At 41.7% G+C, this 21736-nt stretch overlaps 1 protein-coding gene across 2 annotated transcripts in view; it reads left to right on the top strand.

Moving 5' to 3' along the window:
* The window catches only part of abr (ABR activator of RhoGEF and GTPase), a 148779-nt gene that overhangs the window by 24266 nt on the left and 102777 nt on the right, over positions 1–21736 (top strand). The window contains exon 1 of one of the 2 annotated variants that reach the window (XM_070555756.1): positions 4856–5130. The exons of the other annotated variant lie outside the window; for it this stretch is intronic. Within the exon in view, the coding sequence (XP_070411857.1) occupies positions 5070–5130 (61 nt within the window). The 5' untranslated portion in view covers positions 4856–5069. Of the gene's footprint in view, positions 1–4855; positions 5131–21736 lie in introns of those variants that run through there. 2 annotated transcript variants of the gene reach the window in all.

Raw genomic sequence — 21736 nt, 5'->3', positions numbered from 1 at the left:
GCCTGCCAGACTCCTCCTCTGTTTAATTCTGCACAGAGAAAGGGTCTGGGAACTCTCCTGTTCAAATAACCCCACCCCCTGAGAATTCTAACCGAGCCAATCAGCGCTGAGTAGCGTACGTCACACACCACAACGCCGAGTTTCTCATAAACATGGCGACTGAAGCGGAGTTTGCTGTGGCTCTTTCCTCTGTTCTAAATGACTTGGACCCGTCTTTAAAACAAGTAGAAGCACTAAAAGCCTTTTTTTTTGTTAAAAAAACAAACAAAAAAAACAGATGTTTGCGCCGTTGCCAGACGCCTTTTTTTTTTTACTACAGCTAAAAAACTACAGCATTGCTCGGTACAGTCGGCATTTCCGTCTTTTTTCTGATTGGTTATTTTTGAGCTGCCTAGTCCCGCCCCTCAAGTGCCTCTCTGCCTGTGAGTTACCAGACCCTTTCCCTGTGCAGGATTAAACAGAGGACAAGTCTGGCAGGCCAGGCTATTGGGTTAGGGTTATTTTGGTGAATATTGAAATCAGGATTATTTAACATAATTGCTGTCCAGAGTTGGGGTAGACCAGTATATCAGTCAGCCGATGTATCGGGCCGATATTTACCAATTTTTATATATTGGCATTGGCCGTTATACCTCCTTAGTAAAGCTGATTTAAAGTCAGGCACATCCCTGGGCAGCCCGGTGCTGCTGCAGAATTCAATTTAAGCGCATATTTACATTCCTGAATAACTTCTGCTTAATAAATGCTCAAATAAATTATTTTAAACTTTAATTTCTTATAATTTACCAGTTTAGAATATTCAATACTTGGTCGGTTTACTAATTAGCTTAAATTAACTTTAGTTAGATGTCTGATTTTAACACTGAGCAGTGCACAAAATTAAGATTTAGCAGCTGATTAAACTCAGTGTTTAAAAACTGGTTCAGTTTTAGAAGTTTTGTGAATTAACTGATGTTATTAATGACATTTTTGCATGAAAATGAATGAAAAATTGGTGGAAGATGTCTCGATATCGACCATGAAACTTGGCCATCGGCTGACCATAACCTTTACCTGTCGGCATCGATAATGGACGAACCAATATCGGTTGACCTCTGGTCCAGAGTTCATATATGAAGGAGCTTGTTGGCAAAGATTTACATCATAAGGTGATTCAAACTTATGAGAGTTCCAATTATAAAACCAGTCACTTTTTTATACTTCCTAGTGTAAATAAAACCAGAAAACAAAATATTTTGTAACATTATTTAAACCAATTGTAGCAGTATTTCCTAGATTTGTTTTCTATTTAGTGGTCAGTGATCAGTCTTGAAAACCAAAACTGCACATCCATAACCAGGTTTTAGTTGTTCCCACCAAAATAGTATCTCTCCGTTCAAACTGTGTTTTTAAATCAACGTGAAAATACTGAGAACTTTTTTTTCATTATCAATGACATCGCCGTTGATCTTGCCGGGGGCAGCAGTAGCTCAACAGCTTGAGCGGGTTGTCCAGTAATTGGAAGGTTGCAGGCTCTATCCCAGCTCCCGCCAGCGGATTCTGCTGTTGTGTCCGTGGGCGAGACACTTAACCCAACTTGCCTGCTGGTGATGGTCGGAGGGACCAGTGGCGCCTGTGCTCGGCAGCCTCGCCCCCGTCTGGGCGCCCCAGGGCAGCTGTGGCTACATCGTAGCTCATCCCCATCATGTGTGTGTGAATGGATGAATGATACACTGTAGTGTAAAGCGCTTTGGAGTCCTTACTCTGAGAGGTGCTATACAAGCGCGGGTTATTTATCAATGGTTGTTTTGGGGGTACATTTGTCCGGTTTCACTCTAGCGCTCTATTATGCTTTTTCAAAGTCGATCATCTGGAAACACAGCTGCCTACTTTCTGTGTGCCAAGCCCATTTATTAAAATGTACACACACACACACACACACACACACACACACACACACACACACACACACACACACACACACACACACACACACACACACACACACTGAAGAGAGCACGTAAGTATAGACTGCATTATTTTCATCCATCTGATTAGAATCCTGTGACAGAAAACAGAAAATGGGGGCAGGTAGAATTAAACATCACACTCTCACACTCTGCCATCCCTCCTGAGATAACATCCCCCTACTTACACACACACACGCGCATCGCTCATCATGCCCCAGGCCCGTGGCTGGGGTTGACATGTTAGAGAGGGCTAAAAGTGTGGGTGTGGGGTTGGTGTAGCGAGGTGGGGCAGGGGTATCTGGGTAGATCAGGCTGGAAGGGGTGGTGGGTAGCACTTTGATTGGTTGGTTGGATGCTGTGCTACCTAATTACACTCATACAGCTCGGAGCGATCAACCCAACTTCCTCCAGATCTCACAACAGAAAAATCTTTATTATCTCATGAAATTTCATGAAATGTTAAAATCTATCTGTAGTATATTTTTTTGTCTGATGAACAAAAGCATAAAAGCAAAATATGTTGATGTTCTTCATGGATATTTCAGTCTTTTCTGCACCAGGTTGGTGTGATGGATTGCTGCTGTGAATATCCTTCGATGCAGAAAAGATGAATTCATTTTACTAATACGATCAGAGACATTTGATGGTGTATTTTTCACATACTGGTTATGAATTCTGTCTCTTCAGCTCCCTTTAAAACACCGTTCTGTTAAGCGGATACGTTCTTTGTTCAGGTGGTGCCTGCAAAGGGTTTAGTACACATGTAATCTGCATTGTGTTGAAAGACTAATTGACTTCTTAACATGTGGTTAATAGGACTCATCCTAATCCAACAGAATGTACTTTTTATCCTACATAAAATCTATTTTTATAGACATTTAGAAAACTTGAGGGCTTTCTAATGAAAGGCAAAGGACGGCTTGAAGCTGAGATCTTTTCCTTTCACCTGTCATTCCCAGCTTCTCTGCCTTAATGCCAACACACACACACACACACACACACACACACACACACACACACACACACACACACACACACACACACACACACACCCTCCCAGTGTGAAGGACCACAGCGGAATGTTGACCTTTAGAGAGAATGAACAACCATCTCTGATATGTCGAACTCCCCCAACATCTGCAGCCACACATCTGCCCTCCACAGCCCCTGAGCCAGTCGTGTCTTTTATGAGACAGAGTTAAAAACAGCTGTGGAACCTGTTAATAATGCCCTTTTTACCACAGAGTTGCACTTTTGATTAGTTAATAAATGAAGATGTTCAACCCTCTTTAAAGACAAACCTACACCTATACCTGTGTGTAAATCTGTATTTCTTTTATCTGTGTGTTATCCTTGAATGAGGAGATATTCCATTAAAGCAGATGGATCACGCTTGGTTTTTAAAGATTTAAATCCGGTGTGTGTGTTAAAATAAGGACAAAGGACGCTTCTGCACAACACGCATCTATTTTTGCTGAGGTGCCACTCACCAGCGCTGACATCTATCCTCTTGTATTTAAACCAGTCTACACTTGAACTTGTGTGTTTTTAAAATGACCTTTTATATCCACTAATAAAATAATAATCAACATCTGCCTAGATAAACTCTTTCATTGACTGTGTGGATGTTCTCACTATGTAGTGAGACAAAGCAGTGCTCTGGGGTGTGTGTGTATGTGGGGTGGGGGGGAAGAGGTCGTGGGGTTCCTCCTGTCATCCTTTGTGTCCTAATTGAAGTTTTTCTGCTTCTAACCCCCCCCACCATCACCCAATGCCCCAGGCTGGTAGGAGGAGGCTGAAGGGGGAGGTTTTGTTGCCACCAGCGTGATGCTTGTCTCCGACTGCCCTCCTCTGTAGCACATGGGCTCATAAACACCAGGAGCGCTGACCTATTGAAGAGGGAGCTGTACGTCATGCTGTCAGCATGCTTCTTGGAACCGAATGCAACAGGAGAGCATTTACTCATCATCAGCTTTAATTCAGATTATTCTTCACAGTTTAATTGTATATGCCATGTTTTTCTAAAAATGAAAATCCACTGCAGTTTTCATTCAAACAAATAAATAAGCCCCATAGATGCCCTTAATGTTAAGAAATCAGCTGATGGATTACATCAGTGGCCACTTTTCTATTTGCATGCTCTCCTTTGCATGTTTCATACATGTTCTTTCGGTGCAGGATGAGGAACAGAGGATGGGGCTACCTTAAACATGATGTGACGCTCTCTGGATCTTCCTGAATGACTGACTCTGTCTCACACAAAGCATCTCATTGTGTGGATCAGTCCAAGTGGCAGAGACCTTGACTTCATGATGCATAATGAAGCTACTGCTTACATCAAAGTCCTCGGGAAAAGTCCTTTCTATCCGTCTACAGTTGTGTGGGATTACGCTAAAGAGGAACATTCATCTTCCAATGAAAGCAAGGAGGAAAATATGCTCTGGGCACCATGTTTGAGCATTTGGAGCAAGAACTGGTTGGAAACGTCATGAACGCAGTCTATCACTTTCCAATATAAACAAATAAAAACCGCTTCTAATTTTGAGCAGTGTTTATTCTGCACAGAGAAACTGAGCTACTTAAGGGATGCATTAGTGATCAGTAAATGAAACTCCAGGTTTTCCTGGAGATCTTAACTTTAAGTGGAACTTGGTCAGTTGCAGAGAGAGGAGAAGGTCGGCATGCTCACGAGATTTGACACAAACCTTTAGCATGGCAGCTCAATTCCTGCTTCTGCCAAAAAGATGTGAGAGCGAGGCTGGTGAGGCGTTTGCTCAGTTGAGAGGGAGAGAGACACAGAGGAGGGGTGGATGGGAGTATAGAGAGCAAGCCAGAGAGGGAGTGCTTCTCCCTTCCCCTAGCAACGGTGTTCGTCTCCAGCCTCTCTCTCTCACTAACACCTCTCACTCTCATTCAGCTGGCTTGCCATCAGCCTGTTGGACCCCTGTGGTGTCGTTCAGCATTTATTTTTCTTCCAAATGCTCCTTTTTGCTTCATCCTGTGAGACAAAAGGTTTTATTCGAGGATAAGCAGAGGAGGCTTTTACAGAGAGCAACAACAGAGAAGATCTGAAGGCATTAGAGGGAATCCGAGTGACGGACATCAGGAGAGTGAAGGAGGATGGAGCCCCTCAGTGCTCACGGCTTGCCCCGACTCTCTTGGATCGACACTCTCTACAGCAGTAAGTATCTCTCATCTCATCGCTTATGCTCGGTTTTACCACCGAGCCGATTTCCATTCATTCCACCTCCCCTCTTCTTCATGAGCTGCTGGTTTGCGTTATAACCAGCATTTTGAACACTTGGCATTTCTCCTGAAATGTGCATTAGGGGCCATCAATGTGGGTGTCTGTAGTACCAGAATCTCAAGCCCCTCTCGCTGTTTATTTTGGCTCTGAAAGTGGTAACAACTCATCAGCTGCTCCCTCCCTCGCTCTCTCTCCCTTACTGTAGTCACAGAAGCAGGGTTGAGCTCAGGATCTACAGTGTGACTCATGCTAACAGCCTTGATTCAGAACTTCATGTCCCATGCTGTTAAAGACTCAGACTGACTGATATTGAACTGTTCACCTAGTCTTTATAGTTTTCTCCATGCTGTGCTGCAGACAGACACGCCACGCTTTACACCGGGTCACTTTAATATCAGTTGACAGCGCTGATTAAAGGTGGCAACCATGATGAGCAAACACTTCCCTTTTTACTCCTTCACCTAATTACCTAATTTTTTTTATTTTAGATTTCTATAAAAGTGCCGCTTTAATCTGCAAGGAAATATTTTAATGTTTGTGCTGTCATTCAGAGCTACGATGCTTTCTGCATCAACGCCACGTCTGATGAGGCGCAGCTGCAAGTGTGTGTGTGTGCGTTGTAGTGCTGCTTTGTGTCTGCTGGGAGTTTTCGACACATGCCACTGGCTCTCGGGATTAGCTCTGTTCTGTCACCGTTGGTGCTGCGCTCGGATCTCCTCAGAGGTAGTTAATAGTAGAGAAGGAAGGAGATAATATGGTCTTGTGATTAAAAAAAATTGACTAAGACTGTGATAGCAAGCTGCACATGTTTAAGGTTTTGGGAGTAATTTCAGAAATGTTTCACAAAGACTAAAGGTGGACACAGATGAGCATTAATTCTTGGTTATGTTCATGTAATCAGTGTTGAGGGAACCAAATATGTGGATAATGTCTTGAGCAATCCAAACTGATATAAAATGTAAAATCTAGATGAGTTATAAGATCTTTTGGTATTATGACATGACAATATGTTTTAATGATCTAGAAAATCAGTTATAATTAAAGCAGATATACAGAGTTTTTTTTTTACTTCAGAGGGCGCCATCTAGAGGCAGAAAAAACGTATTTCACCTAAAGCCCCTCTCCATACTTCTGTGATTATGGCCGGAAGTGGGGCTGGGCGATATAGCCAAAAATCAATATCACGATATATTCAGGATTTCACCTCGATAACGATAAATGGACGATAACTACAGGTATGCGTAGAAACAAAAGTTGTCCACTAGATGGGGCTGTCACATGTATTAAGTTGAGTTACATTTTTACGTGACTCAAGGTGGTACAGCTTCTTAAAGGGACGTGAACGTTGCCAACTTACACACACCTTTTCATGTTTTATTATCAAATTTATTGACATGGGAAAATTATTTAAGAGTCAGAAATTTTGATAACGATAAATTTTCAATTTATTGCCCAGCCCTAGCCAGAAGTAAGGCCTCTTATTCATGAACCGCACCCCTCGCCAACAGAGCTAAAACACATTGTTTAACAATCTTTCTAAAGTTATATTTATTCACCATTTGCACCAATGTCACCTGATCACATTGATCCACAATAGTTTACAGCATGCAACAGTAGCAAAGAAAAAACAAGATGTGTTGCCTATGTAATATCACTTTTGTGGATTTAAAATAAAATTATGCTTAAAGGGACATTATGGAAGTTTGACAGCCAAAACATGTATAGAAATAATAAATTTCTTCAGTGGTAATTTCTTCATACATTCTCCTGCAATGCCCTGGTCCTGTAGAATGAGCCCTGGCATATTTACTGTGATTGCCTGTTTTTCTGTAAAATCACAGAAAAAGAGAGTTGCTCGGTGTTCTAAAATAAAATGTTTTATTTTATTTTAATTACCTTAAAAGACTCAAAGTCTCTTTTTACACTTTATATTTATTTAATCAGGATCGTTGTCAAGTCGACGCCAGAAACAATGAAACACAACTTGAATATCAGATGAACAACAAGGCTTTATTCAACCGGCATTCATACAAGTTATCAATCATGAACAAAACATTTCTCTTACCGTTGCTTATGGGTGGAGAGCTGAACACCCCAGTTAGAAAACGTAATCCATGATAGGTGAAGAACTGAACACATGTAATCCATGAACCTCGTCAGGTAGAATCCTTCAAGCAGCTCTAACCCCCCTGAGCTCTGCTCTGCTCCTTATACATTCCCTGATGTGCGTGCAAAGCTGCACACCTCCACCATGATTACCTTGATTACATCCTCATGATCACATTATGTTCGGCTCTACCATGATTACCCTTGATTACATCCTCATGATAAGTGTGATTGACAAACAGTAGTGATCAATAACTTATATAAAGCAATTATACAACAGATGACAAGTTCATTTTTATTACATTCCACTCTTGAACTTTTCATCTAATTTATGTAACATATCCATCACCATTTCCCCATCAAAACCAACGTCATTTATAACATACCTTGTAGTTCCACTTTAATTTTCATCGTAGTCTTTGCATTATTACCCAATTTATTTCTCTTCTTAATCGAATAACATACCAACAAATAATAAGATTACACAATGTTAGAATGCTGATTATAATTAATGCTGCAATCATAGGTGGAATTAGCACTTTATTAGCGGTACTCGACATGCCTGTAAATATATCCCACCAATGATGAGCGGAAGCCTGTTCAATCAATGTAGCAACATGTTTTATTTCCCCTTGTGCCACAAGAGTAGACACCATGAGCCTGGAAAGGTTGGACCTATGAGAGTCAATCAATTTTGCCACTTCAGTGGAACCATCCAATGCGCATTTGAATCGTTCCAGTGAGAGTGTCCAAGGGGAGTGTAAAACCTCCCATTGTATCTTAGTCAGCCGACTAGATATAGTGTAATTACTCAACCAATAGGTCACGTTATTCCATTCCCACATATGTATACCCTTGAGACAACCTGAAAAGGGAACTGAAGGTACCTGTGGGGAATTGGTCATTGTAGCCACGCATAAGGTGTTAGGACCCACCTGCCAAAACTGTTCCTCTGGGGGTGTGACCGTCCAATCACAGAGTACGACCCTTGAATCAGTGAAACATGGATTGCTATGTCCTTTTACCAATGGGCAGGCTAAACCCTTATCAGTCTCATCACAGTGTTTTACTTCATATGTTCGATTTGTTTTAACATCCCACCACTCTCCACTAACATGGAGATACCAAAACCCTTTAGTGGTTATCACCGGCAGTATCTGATATCTACACACAGTCATTACTGATGTCATATTATACTGATCCCAGTATCCAGTACACATAGATTTATTACAAATCGTCATTTCTGCATGTGGCTGTAGCCATAATGAACTACTGATGTTCCATAATGTTCGCCATGCATGATAGTTATTACTCATTACCTGTATTTGAAACCTATTTCTTTGTGTCTCAGCATGAATAGTCTGCAAGGAACAGACTGTCCAATTACCTATGTGTGACAAATTATGCAATGCATCATAAGTTTCATTCCAAAGCTTTAGATTCCATTTAAATACACTTTTCCACACATCACTTCCTTCTAACTGACTAGATACAGTCGAAGGCATCCATCTTGCAGTCTTGGTGACAGCTTGTGCGGTGTATTCTCCAGTGTTGGACAGCATAGTTCGTGTTACCTCATTGTCTGCTGTGTTAGCCAGACCATACAAAGTTCCAGTTCCTCCTAGCACGGTGTCATACCATGCTCGCCTCCTCCTGTTGCAAGGCGGAATAGGAGGGAATTTCACAGTCCATCGCACATATTCGGCTACCCTTATTTGTCCCATTTGTTGACAAGTGTGAACCAGGGGAGCTACAGCTGTCTGCGTAGCTCTAGCTGTGTCGGGCAGCACCCAGAATATGTACAAATAGGCGTGTCCTCCTGTGATTACAGTTCCATTCCTGATCCAGAAATCGTGATCAACCTTCATACTCCAATTTGTGCCATTTTGTATGCAAGTACCATTCCCCTGATGGTATGCACAGATGCGCGCTGCAGAATTAAAGGTTACTGTTGATCCTTGAACCAACACCCCCGGGCTGATCACCCTTCCTCGGAATTTAAGACATCCTCTGCACCGGTACATCTTACCGGTAGATGTTAGGTTTCCCAAGTAGCAAGCGTCATTTGCTCTGCATGTGAATGTGCCTTGAGTGCGGTTGGACATACTGCTAACCAATTCCAGATGGCCCATGACCCCTTCTTCCAACACTTGTCCTTCCGTGAGCCCCCAACAGAAATGTGCCCTCAGTGCGATGACAGCGAGGACATGGAGGACGATGACCAAACATCCGACACCACCAGGTCCGCGGAGCCCATCCATCGCCTCGACAAGGGTTCAATCCTTTTGTAGGGGAAGGGGACCCAGTCAACCACCGTCACTCAGACACCCGCCTATGGGATACATACAAAACTGCAGATAGAATGACAAGCATTAATTTTCTCTCCTGTAACATTTGTTTATCGGAATATTAATCCATTTTTCCTCTCCGGGGAACAATACACTTACCACAGCATCTTTTCCCTGTGCAATAATCTCTCCAGCTCTGGGAGGACCATTGAGCTGCTCCACCCACACTTTTGCCCCCGCAGTAAAGTCTGATGATCCAAACCCAGTTTCACCCCTCTGAGTGATAGTGGTAGGTTTAGTAATCTCTTCAACTTTGGACATTACACACCGTTTGATTACTAACTGAGCTATCTTGTCTCCTTTTTCCAGTACCAACGGTTCTTTACCTGTATGCTGACACACCACACCTATTTCCCCTTGATAGTCTGAGTCTATTACCCCAGCTAAAATGGTTAGACCCCTCAAAGCTAAACCACTTCTTGGACACACATGAGCATAAGTTCCTGGTGGACATTGAATTCCCAATCCTGTTTTTACCACTGTCACTTTATTGGTTACTAAAGTGATGCTTTCCAAGATTTTAAGATCTAATCCCACAGAGCCCGCAGTTGCTCTAACAGGGAGTTCTGCCTCAGAAGTTAGTTTCCACATTCGTATAGGAGGGTCAGTAGAAGTTGTTTCCCTTCCTGCCCTGGCAACCATTAGCATCAGTGGAGTAACTCCATCCCCCACGGGTCTGTTATTTAACTGATGTACTGCCCTAGTCAGATTTTCTCTCCATTTGTCCAAAGAATTAGTAACCGATAGTTTCCTTAGTTTCTCTTTCAGTAACCCATTCATTCTCTCAATGAGTCCACTAGCTTTCGGGTGATATGCTACATGATAGATCCATTCTACCGCGTTGTTCTCTGCCCATTCTTTGATCTTATTTCCAGTGAAATGGGTACCATTATCAGTCTGAACCTGCAAAGGTAGTCCATAATAGGTCTCTATTAATGACAGACATTTCAATGTAGCCTCCTGATTGGCGTTATGACACGGATGCACCACCAGTACCCCTGACACCGTATCCACGGCTGTGCATGCATACTTACAGTTTTTACTTTTTGGCAATGGTCCAATGAAATCAATCTGCCAACAATGTCCCGCTTGTTTACCTCGATGTATCTGTCCCTGTATATGTCGAGGGATTCTCTTTTTCTGATGTTGACAAGGTTCACAATCTTCTATGGCAGTTTTAATATCATCAATGATGAGATCTATTCCTCTGTCCCTCGCCCATTTCAATGTTCCCTGCACACCCCAATGTCCAGCAGTAACGTGAGCCCATTTGGCTAATCCAGGACTTGATTGTCTTACAGCCTGAATTTTCACTATCTTATCTACAGTCTGATTATGCAGGGATTCAGGATCATTGTTATTAGTATGAGCATCCACATGTAATACTGACACAGGAATATTTTGGCATTTCTCCCAAATGTCCTTCCATAGGTCAGCTCCCCAAACCTCTTTTGAATGTATCTTCCATTGTGTAGCATGCCAAGTTGGCATCCAAGTTAACATTCCTTGGGCTACTGACCAGGAGTCAGTATAAATACTTACTCCCTGCACCCCAGCCGCCATTATTACCATGTGTACTGCTTTCAACTCCGCCCATTGACTACTCTTTCCTGTCCCTGTGAGTTCCATAACTTGTTGTGTACCAGGGTTAAATGCCCCAGCCTTCCATTTCCTGGTTCCTGCCACATATTGACAGGAACCATCAGTGAACCAGGCTCGCTCCTGCTGCTCTGGGGTGAGTTCGCTCCATCTTACCCCCAGTTTCACAGGAGAATCCTGGATTGGTTTTACCTCAAAAGGCACTTCATCCATTTCTGGAACGTCTGCCACTTGCTCGTGGAGCATTGATACTCCTTTTTCTCCTGGTTTCATTCTCTCAGAAACATACCACTTCCATTTTATGATGCTAGCCTCTTGAGCTACCCCTATGCGGTGAGTTGTAGGATTGCTCATGACCCAAGTTAGAATGGGTATATGTGTTCTCATCATTACTTCATGCCCCACAGTTTGGGCTTCTGTTTCCAACAAAGCCCAATAACATGCCAACAACTGTTTTTCAAATGGAGTATATCTCTGTCCTGCATCAGGCAATTTCCTAGACCAAAAACCCAAAGGTTTTCTGCACCTATCTTGTTTTTGCCACAAACTCCAGTTAGCATAATCATTTACTGCAGAAACCTGTAACTCCACTGGTCCTGACAACATCTTCCCCAAAGAAACAGCTTGTTGGATGGCCTCTTTAGCTAGTTCAAATGACTGTTGTTGATCAGGCCCCCATTCAAACTGCTCCTTCTTCCGAGTGCATCTGTACAGAGGCTGCAAGATCTGTCCTAAATGAGGTATGTGGTGTCTCCAGAACCCAAACAACCCAATATACCGCTGAGCATCTGTCTTATTCTGTGGTATTGGGAACCGTGCTATTTTCTCTTTAGCTTTAGTTGTTATTTCTCTTTCCCCTCTATTCCAGATAATTCCCAAGAACTTCACTGACTGTGCAGGTCCCTGCACTTTCGCTGGATTTATCTCCCATCCATGATTCTTCATATGTGTTATCAGAAGTGGGAGCAATTGCTCAACCTCTTCTTTAGTGTTTCCCTGAATCATGATGTCATCAATGTAGTGTGATAGCAATATGCCTGATGGGATCTTTAAAGTCGACAGATTTTCAGCCACTATCCTATGACAGATTGTGGGTGAATGCAAATACCCTTGTGGTAATCTGGTGAAGGTGTACTGTCTTCCTTCCCATGTAAAGGCAAACTGTTCCATCTTGTCCTCAGGGATAGGTATGGTAAAGAAAGCATTGGCCAAATCTATCACCGCATACCATGTACCAGAGTGATGCTGCACCCTTTCCACAATCGTGATAACATCCGGAACCGCAGACGTTAAAGGAGGAGTATGTTTATTCAGCGCTCTATAATCCACAGTCATTCTCCATGAACCATCTGATTTCTTCACTGGCCATAAGGGATTATTCCACCGTGTGGTGCATGTTTTCAAAACTCCTGCCTCCAGATATTCTTTAATAGTGTCCGTAATTTCTTTCTGACCCCCAGGCAACCGGTATTGTTTTTGTGATACCACCTGTGTTGCTTCAGGAATGGGAGAAGGTGTCATTTTGACCTTGCCTACCAAAATGGTGTGGATTCTGTTTATACCAAAACAAAATCGACCATGTTTCAGATGAAGAGTCATTCCGGCCAATATATCCATTCCAATAATCCATTCCCTTGCAGGAGCCACTACTACACTGTAATTTCTAATAGGTTGATTTCCTATTTTTAAGGGCAAAGTTACTCCCTTTCCTACTAACATCTGCCCCCCAAGTCCAGTCAAAGGTACAATGTTTCCCTTTATTTTATCAGGATTGCCATGAATTACCGAGGCCTCCGCCCCAGTGTCAACCAATGCCATTACTGTCTGTACTGATTTTTTCCAATAAATCTGTAATTCCACATGTGGTCTGATATCATTTATTGACCATCCTGAGGCACTGGCAACAACCCGAGCTTGACCTTCATCCTATTCATCATCATGTTCCCTTCGGTGCTGTTTTTCCTTTCTACGCTTCACTGCCGCCACCTGATAACACTCATCTGAACTCTCCTCCTCTGAAGATTCCTTGGGAGGGGCGGAAGGTTCAGCAGGCTTCGACGCCACCTCCCTGATCACATTCTGCAACATTCCAGCCAATTCTGACACAGACATCCTGTCGTCCTTTTCAGGACAATGTCTGAACTGACAATGGACCTTCAGTCCCATTTGGCTGCATTTCTCCATCAATGCATTAGTGGGCAATCCATCAATCTCCTCAAACGGCACTCCCGCTTGTCGCAGTGCCCTCCACAGATCTGTTCTAGAGGGGCCCATTGCCCCCCCTTTACGACCCCTTGAATGTGGATCAATCCTGGGTTTATTTTCAGTTCTAGCTCCCTCTCTCCTCGTCTCAGACCAATCACCCAGCGTGGTGAGTTCGCCAAGACGATCTTTTATCGCGGCAAAAGTCTGGTCTGCCGCGCCAAACAACAAGCTGGTCACCATGGGTTTATAATGTGGTGGGGCATGTCTGATGAGGTGATCTCTAGTTGCCTTAGAGATGTTACAGTCCACCACTCCAGCTCCCCCGTTTCGAGCCACTTGCTCTCTAATAGTGAGTCTGGTGAGCCGCTGAATGGCATCTCTCACTGTCTGCCATTGCCCTTTAATCTCAGACCAGTCCGCCGTGGTAGGATAGATTACATGACATGCCAGAGCATATGCATCCCCCACATTGAAATCTTCATCAGCTGGCAATGCCCGGACTGTAGCCCGGTATTCAGCATTTATCTGTGCATCAGTACTTAATCCTGAAAATCTCATGGCATCACCGGCATCTATGGCTATATCACACGCGCCATCCTCCATAAGGCGATTAAGCCAGGAGTCAGTTGGTTCGCCTGGGCGCTGTTTCAGCTTCCCATTCATGTGATTTAACTCATCTTGTGAATAATCCTCTAGCGTTGTTAGCAGCCTAGGGGCGGGTTGTGGCTGCTGTTGTAACATCCTTCTTATATTACCCGCCTCATCGAGTTCCGGCCGTCCCTGATCATCCACCATATCTACCAGTATTGGTGGAATAATTTGCTGTTCTCGCCGACGCCTAGTAATAGGTCTTTGTTCTGACATCTTTATCCCCTGTAATGATGGATACAAGGGCTGAGGTGGTGGGTCAGGTTTAATCGCCCACTCCTCCTCCTCATCATCCCCCCAAAGATCCCCGTTCCATTTCTTCGGGTCCCAATCTTCACCAACATTCTTTACAAACGCCCGGATCTGAGCAGGACCTGTTCTACGAGGTCGCTTCTTTTCCTTCCTTTGCGCTCGAGACACAAAAGTCAGCGTTTTATCCAAAACATTCTGAGCATGCTTTAGCTCTTTCCCCATCACACACACTCTCTGCTCAAACTCTGAGCATGATTTTTCAACTTCTTCAGCATGGATTTTCTCCTGCGCCGCTCGCTCTCTACAACTGCTCAATTCTAACTCCTGTTTTTTCCATGCTTCTGCAAAAAGCCACATCATATCTCTCACTCCTGCCAGCGGCGCTTTTTCTTTAACTTCTATCCGCGTCAAACGGTCCAGCACCACGGCGGGGCTGACCACTCCATTTAACTCTCCCCACGGCCCAGGGCGTCCACCGCGCTGCCTTAACATATCACCAATGGTTCGGAACTCCTCCGTTTCCCAGCCGGGAATCGGCACGGGAATCGGCGTTCCCTCCCCAGAAGCACTCGGCTCCTTTTTGCTTCTCCAAAAACACTTCATTGTTGCTGGAATAGCTTGACTGATCCTGTTCGTGACGCCAAAAATGTTCTAAAATAAAATGTTTTATTTTATTTTAATTACCTTAAAAGACTCAAAGTCTCTTTTTACACTTTATATTTATTTAATCAGGATCGTTGTCAAGTCGACGCCAGAAACAATGAAACACAACTTGAATATCAGATGAACAACAAGGCTTTATTCAACCGGCATTCATACAAACTATCAATCATGAACGAAACATTTCTCTTACCGTTGCTTATGGGTGGAGAGCTGAACACCCCAGTTAGAAAACGTAATCCATGATAGGTGAAGAACTGAACACATGTAATCCATGAACCTCGTCAGGTAGAATCCTTCAAGCAGCTCTAACCCCCCTGAGCCCTGCTCTGCTCCTTATACATTCCCTGATGTGCGTGCAAAGCTGCACACCTCCACCATGATTACCTTGATTACATCCTCATGATCACATTATGTTCGGCTCTACCATGATTACCCTTGATTACATCCTCATGATAAGTGTGATTGACAAACAGTAGTGATCAATAACTTATATAAAGCAATTATACAACAGATGACAAGTTCATTTTTATTACACTCGGGTCGAGCAGGCTGCTTCATGCGCGTTCATTCTCAGGCATAGCCCGTAGCATTTGCTATCCGTAGATTTAGCAGCAGAGAGTGAGGTAGTGCTAACTCAGCGACTTTGTCGCTGTTCCTAACGCCTAGTGACAAACCTAGCTACATTTCTGAGGACCCTTAGCTACTTTCTGTAAAACTTTCTTCTAGATATTTCCTGCAAATTAGCAACAAAATAGCCATTTTCGCTTCGAACCGTTCTTTGGTGTGACGTTGTTTCAGGTGTCATCAAGGATGTAAATGTTACAGATACTGTGAATGTTACTAGAGTGTAACTCACCTTGTAAGATGTCTGACTCCCATGCAGAAGCCCTGGGTTCGATTCTGGGTGTGAACATAGTTCATTTAGAGTTTCTTTTTTACATTAATGGTATATTTTTTTTACAGTAAGATGCCCAAATTTTTATTTGAGACTCGCCGAACGGCATTGAATTCACAGATAAAAAAGATGTGGGTTCAACTTTCATTTTGGAACAATTTTTCAAGCAAGGGAAGGGCATGATCTGAGCATGCAGGAGGACTGACCCATCTTAAACCTTTGTCGGCTGTGCTGAAGAGAAAGGTACAGAACCAAATTATTTAATTAATTAGCTGTGCGTTCTCCTGTCCTTTGTCCCCTGGGCCACACACACACACACACGAGGGACTGTCTCAGCTGTTATTTCCGTTAAGGAGTGTGCACGAACAGCATGTGCGCCTCGTGCACGAGCCTACTATTGACGCTGCCGTTTCGCTTTTAGCCTGAGGGGGCAATCGCGAGCATAACAATTCAAAAGTCCGGAAAGTCCCTTTAATTAATGAAAGGGGAAAAACTCCATATATCTGCTTTAATAATCTAGTTTAATAGGAAGCATTAAATCAACTTTTTAGTCCTTTCAGCCACTTTTCAGTCACTTATGTGGCAGAAGTATGTCAATAAAACAGTTTTGCCAGTCATAGCTGTTCATGTTGTTAGTCATCAGATCTTGTCAATTTGGCTTTTGTGGAATGTTGTAAACAATAAATAACCTGTTATGGATGGCTGTTTGAATGATGATTTGAAGAAAACATAGATTGGTTCTGGCTGGACTGATTAGCCTAACCATTAGAAACAGAAATGGATTGCTTCCATTTTATATCTCATAGTGGTTAATACAAATCTCATTTTATAAATCTTTGCATTGGTTTTTCTTTTTTTTAGATTCATTAAATAAAGCAATATTAGTGGTTAGGTTTTAATTTAAAAAAATTTTGATAAATTATAAAATGTGTTTGTTAGCCAGTCTGGTCCTATAAGGACCTTTGAAACTTCAGCTAGCTGCTCACATTCTTATGTTCCTTATTTAGCTAAACGGGTTTTGATCACACTGTTAAAAAATGTGCACATTTCTCACAACATTAGTCCTTTATTGTAAAGTGTCAGTGCTTGTGTTTGCACTCTTCTAAAATAGATCAGGTCAGTGTGATAAGAAAATGAATTTCTCTCACAGATTACACTAGATGATCCCTGGTGATGGTGGTGGTGGGGGGCCTCAGCATCAATCTAAAACTTCTCAGTAAACAAATTTAATTTGTTGTTTGTAACACTTAGTGCAGTTGAATACATGTACACATCTCCAACAGGCTGGATGTGTGTGATAGCTGATAGACCGTTAGCATCCCAACAGACTCAATCCAGTTTTTCTCATATTGTTAGAAAAAGGTGCACATTTAATACTGAAGACATCTCATCATGTTTTTTGCTTTTTCATTGTCCTTGATATGTGAAGTGTCTCCCTTCTGCCTAGGACATTTTCAGGACTTCCTGTCAGCTTTACAAACCTTGAGCCCCTTTAAAGCTTTAAGTATCTGAGTAACACACAAAAAAGCTTAGTCAGCCTGTAAGTGGTCCACTGACCCAGTCCCACTGCTCTCAAACAAGGCAAACTAACGCTTCCTCTGTTTTGTTGAGAAATACTAACACAAGGCTGTAATTGCATTCCTCTTCAACCACTGAAACGTGTTAATGGCTGCGTCTACGTTGAGCAGTGACCACACATTTTAATAGCTCTGTGTTTTTCTGCTAGTGATCAGTCAGTAAATTTACTGTAATATGTACAATTGTAAACATTAAAACTAATTTAAAAGCAAGAAAGAGAAAATCTCTTTGATTACATATACTGTTGGCGACCGGTTGGAGACATCCAATTGCAAAAGAAAAAGAAATTTCAATTAGAATCACAGTAAATTGTGTGTTTGTCTATAATGACACTTCGGTAACGCTTCCTTTTACAGTCCCTTAATTACTAAGTACTTACATGGTAATTGCATAGTAAGGTAAGGTCTATTGTTGTATCTGAGTTCTTAAACAGTTATTACCATGTGACTCAGGTTGAATTCTAGTTTTTATTTTTATTAATCATTCCCAACAAATGCTGCATTATACAATAATTACACTTTAGTACAATTATACACTTTAATTACACAATAATACACTTTAAATTACTATGTAATTACCATGTAAGTACTTAGTAATTAGGGTACTTTAAAAGGAAGCATTACTGACACTTCTGTGAGAAATGTTTTATAAATCTGCGTCCCATAGTGCACAAGACGTTGCAGACTAAGGGGCAGAATATACTTGCTTTTTAACGATGTGTACGCATTTTTAAAATGACTGCCTCTCATAACTTGCATTGATTTGAAGCATCGTTTTTTTGCGCTTCCCCCGAAATTAATGCAATTCGAACGCTAAAACATACGAGTAACCAGTAGGCGGAGTTGACAAAATACGCAAGACATTCTCACCATGGTCATATTGTCTCTGGTTTAGAGGACCTTCATACCCTCTACAATACTGCTGCTGGATTTTCTTCTGCCGTGATCTCAAGATTTAGCAGCTACCAATGTCTTATATTGGCGCCATGTTTGTTTTGGTCGCACCCAACAAACCCAGCTCTCTATCCGTTCTGAGCATCGACATATATACTGAGTGGTTCTGAGTCCACTACTATACCCCCTAGCAGAACTCTGTAGTACTACATGCAGTGCAGTGTCGTGCGGCAGCAAGTATGTGAACTAAGACGCAGCCTGCTGCCTGTGCCAATGCGAGGTTAAAAAGCAATATCCCTAATTCCAACTACCTTGCAAATTTTCTTGTAGAATTTTATTTGCAGTTTGAGCTCCAACGTCATTAAACATTGTTTTGCATATTTTGCTTTTTTGCAGAAACTAGACAAACAGTCGAGAGGGGTTCGAGATGTGGTGATGTCTATTTAGAAGTAACATTTTAACCATTTTAAATCTAAGGAAAACGAGAACCCTAGCGAACGTTTTGAGACATTTAAAAAGCTCCCTTGTAAATGTTGATCGTAACTTGTTATACTTTCACAGCCCTGTGAGATACCGGAGCACACGGAGCTTTAGCACAACCAGATTTATAAATAACATTTCCATCTTAGACCTCTCATCAGTCATTTTCTGGACCATTTGTCCAGTCAGCATCCTAAGTAGTTGACTCCTATAGAGGGCAATTAGTGCTTATGTGTGTGTGTGTGTGTCAGTTACTGTACTTCACCATATACGTTCTTATCTGGTTTTCTTCTCTCTTGTCTCTGTCTGAGAGGTTGATCAGAGTCTTGTATGTTTTTCACTCGCATGCTCCTGAAGATAATCAGTTTTGTTATAATCCGTGTGGGTAAAAGGTTTTTTTTCTAGCCATAATCTGATTTTAGAAGATTTTTGGTGATGTAGATGTCTCGGTTTCCTCTGTTACCCCCCCAAACCCACCCCAACTCACTCTCCATCAGATAGACCAGCACATTTCTTGTTGTTTCACGTTTTTCTTTGTACATTTATTCTTTTCACTTCTACAAAACACTTGTCTCGAGTTTTCCCACGAGGCTTCTGTACATTGGGGGGGTTGTAGCTGTGGTGCTGCAATTTCATCACTATTTTTGTTTAGTCAAATTTGTTTTATTTTTATCCTAACAATTTCATTTGTCATGTTGATACAAACATACAGCAACATTTGATTTTTATTTACAGTGATTGGTAAAAACATCAGGAAGAATAAAAGAATCTTTAATGGGATGTTTGGGTCCAACAACCTTAACAGAATTAGCTCTGACTGGCTTCAGTTCACATGGACCCTAAAGTTACATCAAAGGAAAGAACGATTATGTAATAAAGTAGAATTTAAGCCGTTTGGCATGGAAGAGCAGATGTGGGACATGCACATGCAGCAGCAGATGCTTGTGCATATGCAAAGAGGATTTTCACTAATCTGACTCACAGAAAGGAAGGCTCAGTTTTAATATCGTTTCCCATGCCAGTGTCCTGTTGAGCACCTGGACTGAATCCTGCAACCACACTAACATGTTACAATGTGAGCTAGTGTAATTATCAAGAGGTATAAGTGTTGTAATACCTGGCTTCCCACTGGAATATCAAAACATTAGCCAAAATAAAGCATTTTTTTACACTGCTGCATGTTGTCAGTTTGATTTATAAACTGTTAAAACATAAATGTAGTGATAAATTTACCAAAAGCACAAAATTTGACTTAAACATGATATCAAAACATGATCTTTTTTCACCAGGCAATGACCCCTCTGAAGCACATAAACTGTAATAGACGGACGTTGCTGCTGGCCAGCAGCCCCTGGTGGACTTTGACTCAGTCCCAGTTCTGTCCTTAAGTGTTTAATGTTCAGAGGTAGTTGGCTGCCACATGGCTTGTTTCAGCAAATGGACACACAGCAGTTCTGGAAAGGTTCCCAGCAGACTGTCAGGGGGAGTTTGATACAAGAAGAGATGTCTCGTTTATCACACCTAAAAGTTATTTTCTACCTGGCTCTCTCCATCTCACTTTATTCAGATTAACAAATCTAAATCCACAGGTGAGACGAGGCACATAAACTGCAGGGTCACCGCTCTTAGACTGCAGTACTAATCTTTTGATGCCATTTAGTTGCATTTTGGTGAATGAAATTTGCCTGTGTGGGTCAAGAACTGCACTGTTATTCAACATTTGCTGCATCTTGAATCATTATTTTCCCACAGTCTAATCTCCTCCATTGTGCTGATCAATATATGAATGCATGTCTTCCTTTCTCCGGACTGTAGCTATAGAAACAGACATGAGGGAGAAACAATCTGAGTCAGCCTTAAGCACTGTTGTTATGTAATGCAGTCATTTCAGCTGCCTCTTCAGTTGCATGCATTGTCTTCCCTTTGGGCCTCTTAAACAATTCCCGATTATGTAACAGACTTCAAGTTCATCTCTCTAAAACACTCAACAAACAGTAGCATGATGCTATTGAGCCAAATTCTCCTTAGTTTTGCTTTCTAAAAGAAAAATGCTGAAAAATCTGAAGAAATTTTTAGATTAGCCTCTGTTGGCCAGCGTTATCATCTCATGCTACCATCTTGGTTTGTATTAAGACCATATTTAATATCAGAATAACACGCCTATTACAGATAAAACTACCGCATACTTTTAAGGGTTTTGAGAAGGTATTTCCTATGGTTTTAAAATGGTTTATTAAAATACCATTTCAGGGTTTTTCCTGGCTCAAAATGAGGCAGAGGTGGTACCATCCTGACCATGCGCCAGCACATGCATACTCTGTGCATTCAACTGCCTCAATTTTTAAAGGCAAAATATTGATTAAATATTCCATTTGACAACGTTTCAAGTGAATCAAAACTGGTTTGCTGCTAAAAATATGAAATAAAACAACAAAATGATCAGGCTGAAATAACAGACTTATTATGAAAGGCTCAATAATATGCATTAGACTGGTGTTTAGTTCCCTTTTTCCCATCCGATATTTATAGTTAAACATATTTTTTAATATTTGACCTACATTTCAGTAACATTTTAGGTTTGTATTAATAACACTCAGTCAAAATATAATGCATTTCATTAACATGCACTTGTATTGAAATGGTAATAACATTTAAATTCTGCTGCTAACAATGTAATGGTGGCATGTGTAGAGAAGATGCTCTTATATTTAATTAGAAACCATAGAATGTGAAATATCATGAAATATGAAATATCACCTTAATGGATCTTTGAAAAAAAATTAACCAGAAGATTGGATCTTTTTATTGCAGGGATTAAGCAACACTTCATATCAACTCCAAGAAAGAGAGAGAGTCAGGTTTAAAAAGTTAAA

Source organism: Nothobranchius furzeri, chromosome 10 (assembly GCF_043380555.1).
Source record: "Nothobranchius furzeri strain GRZ-AD chromosome 10, NfurGRZ-RIMD1, whole genome shotgun sequence".
In the NCBI taxonomy this organism is placed as follows: Eukaryota; Metazoa; Chordata; class Actinopteri; order Cyprinodontiformes; family Nothobranchiidae; genus Nothobranchius; species Nothobranchius furzeri.
This window is presented reverse-complemented; position numbering and strand designations above follow the sequence as displayed.